Consider the following 9,929-nt stretch of genomic DNA (forward strand, 5'->3'; position numbering starts at 1 on the left):
CGACTGGTCTCCCTGCTTCCACTTGTGCCCCACCCCACCCGAGCCAATGCACTCTCTGCACAACAGCCTAAGTGTTTTTAGTAAAATTCACATTACATCACTCTCCTCCTACAAAACCTCTACACAACAAATAAGTTGTGGCCCATTTTATGTAGAGTAAAATCCAAATTCTACCATGGCCTACAAGGCCCTACAAGACCTGAATCCTGCCCATCTCTCCATCCCTCTCTGTTATATTTACCTTCTTGTTCACCACCATTCGGCCACACTGGCCTTTCAGTTGCTAAAATATAGCAAGCTCTTCCCAGCCCAGAGGACCAGAGTATACGTTGTTTCTGTTGCCCAGAACACTCTTCCCTGTTCTCCACAGTGCTGGTTCCTTCTCTTCCTTTAGGTCTCAGCTGAAACACTGCATTGCTGTTTCATAATTCTGCATAAGAGGGAAATGGGGCAGCAATCTGGTTAGAGCTGGAGAAGGGGAGTACCTAGGGAACTTGCCTCAAAGCTGTATTTGCATAGCAAACACACTGTCTTTACTTAGATTAAGTATAGATCAATAAAAAATGTCAATGTTTTCTTAAAATGCTTTTATTCATACTTTCTATAAGATTAAGAGAACATCATCCATCCATAAAAATATAATTTGGAGTGCCTTGGGGAAAGCAGCAAGAAATTCCAAAGAGGTTGGAGGGGTAGACAAGGACTAAAGAGATTTTTTAAATTTTATCTTGAGGGTGATGAGGGTCTATTTGTATCTTTTCGGTAGGGGTGTGACATGATCAGACTTACAGGATTGAATGAGGACAGACTAAAGACTAATAAGTCAGTACAATATAATTATTAGAGCTAACAATTATTAAGCATTTAATGTGTGACAGGTATTATTCTAGGGGCTTTCATTTATTCAAGTGCTTTATGTATATTAACTCATTTAGTTCTCACAATTACCCAAGGTACTATCATACCTATTTTAAAGGTGAGGAAACAAAGGCATGGAGAAGTGATTTACACAAAAATGACAAAGCTAGTAAGTGGCAGAGATAAGAGTCCAGTTCACAACTCATGCTCTTCAATATGCTATAATGCTCCCCTTCAATATAACAGTTTTTAGCAGTACCACAGGCTTGAAATTGCAAGGGTCTGATGGATGATGATAGAAAGGTGGGGAGATATTCGAAAGAGATTCAGGAAGTAAAACCAATGATGTGGGGAGCAGGGGCGCCTGGGTGGCTCAGTCAGTTAAGAGGCTGACTCTTGGACTCTGGATTTCAGTTCAGGTCACGATCTCAGGATTGTGAGATCGAGCCCCTGGTCCAGCTCCACACTTGGCGGGGAGTTAGCTTAAGATTCTCTCTCCTTCTCCCGCTACCCCTCCCCCTGCTTGTGTGCTCTAAAATAAATAAACAAACCTTTTTTTTAAAAAAACCCACAATGTGAGGAGCAACTGTGAAGCATAAGGTAGAGAGGAATCAAGGATGACTCTCAGACTTCTGATTCGACCAACCAGTAGTCGATAGTGCCAGTCACAGAGATGGAAAGTACGGAACTCTGGTGGAAAAGACAGAAGTTATTAGACATTTCATGTTTGATGTGTCTGTGGGACAAAAAGGACTGCCAGGAGGCCATCAGAGATACTAGTCTGGAACTCAAGAAAAAGATCTGAGCTAGACATATAGATTTTGGAGTTCTCATACAAGTGTTAAAAGCTTAAGAAGAGCATGTGGAGGGGCACCTGGCTGGTTCAGTCAGTGGAGAATGTGACTCTTGATCTCGGGGTGGTGAGTTCAAGCCCCACGTTACATGTAGAGATTACTAAAAAAAAAAAAAAAAAAGCATGTGGACTAGACAAACAGGCTGAGAACAGAGCCTGGGGAACATCATCATTTAGGGAGTAAGTACAGAAAAAGTATCCAGCAGTGAAGACTGAGGAAGATGGCCATGAAGCTAAGATGAGGGGAGAGAGTGGTGTCATGCAAGCCCAGGATGGAGTGTCAATAACAACAAAATTATCTGTAATCCCACTAGAAAGTCAGTCCTATGAAGCCTTGGAACATGTCTGTTTTGTGCACCAGTGTACCCCCGTGCCTAGAGGCCTGGCACATAGTAAATGGTCAAAAACATTTCCTGAATATGAATAAGAAAACAAACCAACAGTATCAAATACCACACAAAGTTCTGGGAAGACAAAGACTGAGTAAGAGGTGTCCATTTTATTTAGCAACCTAGGGTGTCACTGAGGATCTTGTTCAGAGCAGTTTCAGTGGAATAGTGGGACAAAAGCAAAATGGAAGTGGCTTAAAATAGATGGCAAGAACACTTTCGTATGTTACTTTTCTGCTTTTTAATTTTTAAAAATGTCTTAACAGTTGATGGGAGGTGAGGAAGATGCAGCCACCAACACAGCCCATTCTTGGAAGAACCTCTGTTACGTAGAGTAGGCGGGACCTGGAGCTGCAATTACAAGGGGGCACAAGAAGAAAGGGTATTTTTCCTTAGGAGGGGAGGAAACTTGCTTCATTCACCGCCGAATGTCGGGGGCCTAGCACAATGCTAGCCACTTCACCAGCGTTCGAGAAAGCCTCGAGCTGGCTGGTGCCGGGCTCGCAGGACGCTGTGGAACACGGACCTGCGCGGGAGCCTTTCCTTTCAGATCTGGCAGCGACAATCAACGCTCGGCCAGTCCCCGACAGCCCAGCGCCCTCGCCCTAAGCTCACCCACCTTGGGCCACGAGGAAACCATCAGCCCGGAGCGCGGACATCTGCGCTCTCCAGAGACGACGGGGAGGGATGGGGAGAGAAGCAAAGCTCCGCCCACTGACGGACTTTAAACTCCAGTGTCCCGGGCTCCGGCTGGCCCCTCCCAAAGCGTCTCCAGCTTCTAGCACGCCTTGGGGCGGAGCGGAAGTGACGCGACACGCAGCGTGTGATTGGCGGAAGCAGAAATTGCTTTGCGGCCGGCACGGAAATTGTTTTCCTTTCGGCTTCCGCTCCTGGCCCATGTGAGAGACAGACTGCTGAGATGAGCGTGGTCCGGGCTGCGGAAAGGTGAGGGATAAAGACCAGAGCAGGGGGTGTGGGTGTCGTTGGGGCCGGGTCCCCCGGCTTTTGAAACGTGGAAGCTGACTTTTAACAGACGACAGTAGTTCCTCTTCCAAGACCTCACCATTCATTACAATTTCCGCGATAACATCCTTGAAAAGTCCTTCTGATTTAATTTAATTCACTCCCTCCGCTCCCCAGCTTTTTAGCCTCATCCCTGTTGGTCCTGATGCGGCCTCTCCCCCTCCAGCTAATTTGTTGCACTTTCCTCATCACGTGACTCCTTTTTTGGCTACTGCCGAGGCGCGGTTTCGACTCTCCGTGCTGAGAGTGCCTGCATTATAAATTCCCCTTATCTTGGAACCTTCGCTGACTGGAGTCGTTCGTGACATTTTCTCCTCTGATGTTTCATCCCCGCGCCCTGATAGGGGAACTAAATGTATCCGTTCAGTAATGGTTGCCTTGTAAAGATTGGTACATACTGTTAGGTAATAGAGTCTATAATTTGGTTCAGGGTACCAGTCTCCTTAGTTAAGTACCTACTTTGCCGAGGAAGCCCCAGGAAAAACTGTTAACTCAGCTGCCTTCGTCCAGTTCCCACTTTCCCCATTCCTGGGAACAAGTGACCAGCATGTCACTTTTGAGTAAGCTGCACCTATAAAGGTGTCTTCCGTTTGGAGGATGCTTAGAATATTAATGGGAAACTGCCTTGCCTTAAGGGCCAGCAACAGTGCCTTCTGTCACCTTACCTAGAGTCTGACATTTTTACAGCCTCCCGGAGGTCAGTGGAAAATGCGGTACCAATCACTGAAAAGGGTTAGCTCTTTTTCATTCCATGCAGTTCTACAGGGGTGTCACCACCCACTGCTCACCCCATGGGGGTGATGCCTGACTTCATTCTAAATTTAATGTCTTGACAAATTTCTGAAATGCCGATGTTGCTTGGTTTGTACCTCTTTCAGGGGATAGGGCCATTTTGTGCTTAAATACTGAAGTTATGTTTTAGAGATTGTAGTAGTAGAAGTTATTTCAATTGATAATATTTTTCTTTTATCTCCTTTAACAGCCTTCTGGCTTTAAGCCAACAGGAAGAACTAGAGGATTTGCCCAAAGACTACCCCTTGAGCCCCAGTGAAGATGAGGTGGGTGACAGCTGCTAAACTGCCTTCACTGGTTCCCCTTCTGCCTCACAATTAGGGTAGACAGCACATTACTAGACAGAAAAATGGTGGCAACATTGTTTATGTTTTTTCAGGTCTTGCAAATAAATTACAAATAGTTATTTAGTGTTTCATGTACAAGATACTGTATTAAGTGCTATGGAAATTTGAAGACTATATAAGATACACTGTTTTCAAGTTGCCTAAGTATAGTTGAGTATTTAAGACCAAAACACATGGTCTTCATTATATGATTTCCCTATTACCCAAGTTTGGATTTTTGTAGAGGTATTTGATTACAAATCTTCTTCAACTTAAGATGGCATTACATCCTGATAAACCCATCATAAGTTGAAAATATTGTAAGTTGAAAATGCATTTAATGTACCTAACTACTGAACATCATAGCTTAGCCTAGCCCACCTTAAACTTGCTCTGAACACCTACATTAGCCTACAATTGGGCAAAATCATCTAACGCGATGTCTATTTTATAATAAAGTTGTGAATATCTCATGTAATATATTGACTACTGTACTGAAAATAAAAAAATAGAATGGTTGTGTGGGTGTAGAATGGTTCTAAGTGTATCAGTTATTTACCCTTATGATCCTGTGGTTGACAAGGAGCTGCAGCTCACTGCCACTGGCCAGCATCACAAGAATCATATCCATGTTGCTAGCCTGGGAAAAGATCAAAATTCACATTTGAAATACAGTTTCTACTAAACATGTCACTTTCTCACCATCATAAAGTCAAAAAATTGTAAGTCAAACCATCATAAGTAATGGACTATCTGTGTCTGACTGAAATACCCATATACGTAATTAAGCCGGCTCTCCAACAAATGCTATAAGAATTCCAACTCTTTATTCTCTTGACAAAACTGCTTAAATTGTGGGGGTTTTTTCAATGTGAGTGTTTGTGTGTCAGATCATGCTATATATTCTATACAGAAACATTCTCATAGCACTTTTCTTCTCAAGACTGATTAAGACAGGCATGACATTAGCTACAGATCACTAGGCACTGTGGTCCTTATAATGAGGGAGTTCGGCTTTTGAAGCAGTTCTTTGAGCTTGAATGCCTGCACACTAGACCTCATCTGATTTCCCTAGTCCTCCACTGACCAAAAGAACAAGAGTTTTCCATGCTGTCTTTTCCTTTCCCTTATCGTTCTGATGGTTTTTCCTTTTCTGTGTCTAGGGGGACATTGATGGAGAGAGAAAGCATCAAAAGCTTCTGGAAGCAATCAGTTCCCTTGATGGAAAGAATAGGTAACATCCCCATCCGTTTGGACAGGTTATAACTAGCTGATTCCATGAGACAGATCTGCAACTAACATTTATTGAGTTCTGGGTCTCCTGGCCGACTCAGTCGTTTGAACTTGAACGTCTGACTCTTGGTTTCAGCTCAGGTCATGATCTCAGGGTCCTGGGATCAAGCCCAAATTGGGCTCTGCACTCGGCAGAGTCTGCTTGTCCCTCTCCCTCCCCCTCTACTCCTCCCCCGCTCACTGTGCTCCTGCCACACGCACTCTCTCTCTCTCAAATAAATAAATAAAATTCTTTAAGTAAATAAAGTCTTTAAGAAAACATTTATGGAGTGCCTAAGACAATGAAGACACAAGTCTCAGCATCATTATTAAGAGCACATACTTTACTTTAGAGACAGACTGTGTAGGCAAATTTTTATCCTCTCTGCACCTAAATTTCTTCAACTAGAAAGTAAGATTAATAACATTACTTACTTCAGAGGGTCATCATGACATTTAAATGAGTTAATAAGTGTAAAGATCTTAAACCAATGCCCAGCGTATAATATGCATTATGTAATGGTTAGCAATTATTGTGTTAGGCCTTTGTGCATTTGAGTTCTTAATCCATACTTATAGTCTTTTGAAGCGTTAACTAGTATTGTGTTTTTGAGTGGCTGAGTCTATATTAAGAGATGGTTAGACAACCAAGTCCAGGTTAGGAACAGATTTCCTGGTTTCTTTATGACAAAACGTGATTCTAGAAGAGAAATACATGAAACCAAAGCCTGTTTGAAGAGAGAAGTGCTTTCCCCAGCAAAAATGTGGGGAAGTGTACTATATTCTGCTTTGCCTAATTTCAGGTGGAAATTGGCTGAGAGATCTGAAGCTAGTCTGAAGGTGTCAGAGTTCAATGTCACTTCTGAAGGTAAGTTAACAAAGGAAGCAATCTATTCGTGGAGCTTGTGGAGTTAAAAGCAAAATGGTCACTTTACCCCCACCCCCCTGGAGCTGTTTTTGATATGGCTAATGGATCATACCATAAATACTTGTGAGTGGGTGAAGAAAGATAGTCAGATGCCCTTGAGTTTCTTCCATTTCTAGAAGAAAGCCTTACACAGTCAAGGTCTCCCACTGATGAGCTACTTCTAGGGTATAGAGACATGAATGAAGGCAGCTTCCTCTCACTAGCTTAATCACATTCATGATTTTATTTTTATTTCAGTTCTTACAGTGCCTTGAGTTTGGACAGGCAGATAATCTGCTGGAGCTCAGAGAAGTCAAGTTACTCAAGGGCCTTCCCCTAGTACAATGTTTCTCAACCTCTTTTCTTTATTGTTCCCTGAGAAGCCTTTTTAGACTTTTTTTTTCATTGCCTCTCCCCCCCCCCACTCCCACCCCCATAGCCAGGAAATCAGATAACAAGGAATAAGATTTTTGTTGGATAGGGTTGAGCTTTGGAGGAACACAGAAGTTGGGAATATCTAAGATTTTTTTCACCACTCCCCCACCTCCAGAACCAATTTTCATCCCTTGGGTGGGCAAGTGATTTCTCCCCTAATGCAAATACATGATCTAGTAAATTGCAGAGTTGGGATTTTAACCTGATACAAAGTTTAGATGCCAAATCTTTTTCACCATATTCACAATTTAGGCAGCTCCAATGAGTTATAGGCTTCTAGTAACCACTAATGTAACCCCTCAGAACAAATAACAATGTATTCTTCAAGCTTATTCATTCAACAGATACTTACCATATTTCTACTATGTATCAGTTTCAGGACAGTTTAGATACTGGGGCTACAATGAAGAATAAGATGGGAGAAATGCTTCATGGGGTCTAACATCCTAAAGGAAGATCAAGGGGGGAAATAATAAGGATTAAAACATGGTGATACAGTAAAGTGACTAAGTGGCTGCTTTAGTTTGGCTGGGCTGTGTCCTTTAGAATGATGCGATCCCAAGTATAAAGGGGAACCATTGGAGGATTTTCAGCAGGATCCTGACATGCTGTGATTTACAGTTTCAAAAGAGCACTTTGGCTGCTGTGTGAAGAATGAAGTGCAGTGAGGCAAAAGTAGAAGCAGAAAGACCAAGAAAAAAGCAGATGACTTTTTAAAATAATTTTCTCCTTTCTTCCACCCTTCAACACATTTGGCAATGTAGGAAAGCGATGGTGTCACTATGGCTGGCGGTTAAAGTAAGAGAATTATTCCTACTTCCCTACACATTGGCCTGTCTACCAGCATTTTCTACTGACATGTCTCCCTGTGTTATATTGAGATTTTTGCCTCACTTCTCAGTCTGACCAGAAAGTTTGGCCTTTCTGCAGGATCAGGAGAAAAGCTAGTCCTTTCAGATCTACTTGGGCCTGTTAAAACTTCATCCTCATTGGCCACTGTGAAAAAGCAACTGAATAGAGTCAAATCAAAGAAGACTGTGGAGTTACCCCTTAACAAAGAAGAGGTTGAGCGGGTGAGTTATAGAGAAGGTGGTCTATTAAGGGGAAGAAATTGGACTGACAAGGAAAAATAGGGTAAGAAGGGAAGGTGGGGGGAAGCCTCAAACATGGGGGGAGGGAGAAATTGTGATTGCCATGGAGAAGATGAAAATGTACCTCGGAGGGAATGCATCCTGAGAAGTAAGCAAGAGCTACTCTCTAGCATACTGACTCTTTCTTGGGCTGAGGAACATTGGCTTCTGATTCCCTGCTGGTCCTTTGAGTTCAGTGCTTAATTTCATGGCTCTTTCCCTTCATGTACTTCTCCTGCTTCAGATCCACAGAGAAGTGGCATTCAATAAAACCTCACAAGCCCTCTCCAAATGGGATCCCATCATCCTGAAGAACCGGCAAGCAGAGCAGCTGGTTTTTCCCCTGAAGAAGGAGCAGTCAGCCTTTGCTCCCATCGAACATGTGCTCAGTGGCTGGAAGGTGAGTGCCACACCAGGAAACTGCACCTTGGCAGGTGAGATTGATGTGATTGGACCTGGTAAACCAAAACCCCAGGTGCAGTCTTCCATTTAGCAGTCAAGGAAGGGAGAGGGGGGTAGCAAGACTCATGGTCAGTCATGCAATAGCCAGAATTTCTCTGTATTTGCCCTTCATCCATTGGTAGCACATAGCACATGGTTATCTCCATGTTTTAGTGTGAAAGCATCTGATTGCCAGTAGAGAGGGAACAGAGTCGTGTTTTCTTTTTCACACCCCAGTTTTTAAAAAGCTTTTAAAGCCACATTCTGATCTGGGGAAAATCAGGAACTCAGCAACATTACTGAGCCTTAGTAGGACTACATATGAGCAGCAGAACCAATGGTTGCTTGTAAAGGACTACCACATGAACATATAACGTATCATGGGTCATGATCAGAAGTTTAGCAAGTAACTCATTATGACTCTGAGCTGCAGAAAATAAAAAAGTTATCTTAGAGCTGGGTTGTCCAAACACTAATCCCTGGCAAATTTTTTATTCATCTGAACTAACAAGAATAATTGTGAGTATGGCAGATGTAAGGTTACCAGCTCTTCTTTACTATGAGGTTATGCTTTCCATTTTAATAGCATTGAAATAGCTTTTCTTTTATGAAATGATGGCAGTAGTAAATAATGGCACTGGGGGTGGAACAGTAGTTATGCCATTGTTGGTAATCCTGTGTTGGTCCCCAAAGCCTCAATTTTTAGTCTGTGAACAACTTCCAGACAATTAGACTTCCTTTTCCAGTACGCATTGCTTATGGAATCTATAATGGGATATTCTGTCTTAAGTAGGAATAGTCAAAAACAGCAATGCCCAGACTATGGATGGGCGCCCTGTTTATGCTTCTTCTCTGCATTCTAAGAATCCAGAAATAATAGTGTTCTGTGTGTCAGGAAGTTGAGCTAATTAACGCTAATCAAAGTAAACATGGCTTGCTGCCATAGCTAGACATTGAGCAAGTCGTTGCTTACTATGGGGATAAGCTCTGTTTCAGATATTATTGTTGAAGTCACTACCATTCTCTTTCTAGGATGCTTCCTTTTCCACATGAGAAAGAGATAAGGTTTAAAGCATGGTTGCAGGATGGAAGGGAGACTTTAGGAAAAAAAAATTGAGAGGTAATACAATTTGTAGGATTCAAAAATAAAAAGTATAGAATATAATATTGTGAAAAGGCTGACCCCACCCCTGCCCCCCATCTGCTTATTTTTACCCCCATACTCACTTGGAAATAACCACTTTTGTAATTTTTTTGTTGTTGGTACCCTAAGAGTTTCATTGCTATATTTGCGTTTACCATGTTTTTTTAATCAAAAGACGCACTACACATTCTTCTGCACCTTGCTTTTCCCAAATGACAGCATTATCTTGGAGTTAGCTGGAAAATGCCTAGTTGGTTATTAAACATGAGACAGTGGAAGAGTAGGTTGCATTAAGAATGGTCCAACCTCTGCTCTCCGGGAATTCCCTGTGCAAGACAGAGTGGAGGCCCCCCCCCCCC

The 9,929-nt window shown here is 42.6% G+C and overlaps 1 protein-coding gene across 4 annotated transcripts in view; it reads left to right on the plus strand.

Moving 5' to 3' along the window:
• The first annotated feature begins 2,916 nt into the window (after nucleotides 1-2,916).
• Nucleotides 2,917-9,929, plus strand: part of UTP14A (UTP14A small subunit processome component) — an 18,281-nt gene continuing 11,268 nt past the window's right edge. For 3 of the 4 annotated variants that reach the window (XR_005834161.1, XM_008695789.2, XM_008695790.2), the window contains exons 1-6: nucleotides 2,917-3,045; nucleotides 4,106-4,181; nucleotides 5,405-5,475; nucleotides 6,317-6,381; nucleotides 7,786-7,928; nucleotides 8,230-8,385. Coding sequence is in view for 3 of the 4 variants with exons in the window: in XM_008695789.2 (XP_008694011.1) it covers nucleotides 3,020-3,045; nucleotides 4,106-4,181; nucleotides 5,405-5,475; nucleotides 6,317-6,381; nucleotides 7,786-7,928; nucleotides 8,230-8,385 (537 nt within the window). In the remaining variant the exon portion in view is untranslated. The remainder of the gene's footprint in view (nucleotides 3,046-4,105; nucleotides 4,182-5,404; nucleotides 5,476-6,316; nucleotides 6,382-7,785; nucleotides 7,929-8,229; nucleotides 8,386-9,929) is intronic. The other variant, XM_008695788.2, reaches the window with a different exon arrangement.

This window comes from Ursus maritimus (genome assembly GCF_017311325.1).
Source record: "Ursus maritimus isolate PB19 chromosome X unlocalized genomic scaffold, ASM1731132v1 scaffold_X1, whole genome shotgun sequence".
NCBI lineage: Eukaryota > Metazoa > Chordata > Mammalia > Carnivora > Ursidae > Ursus > Ursus maritimus.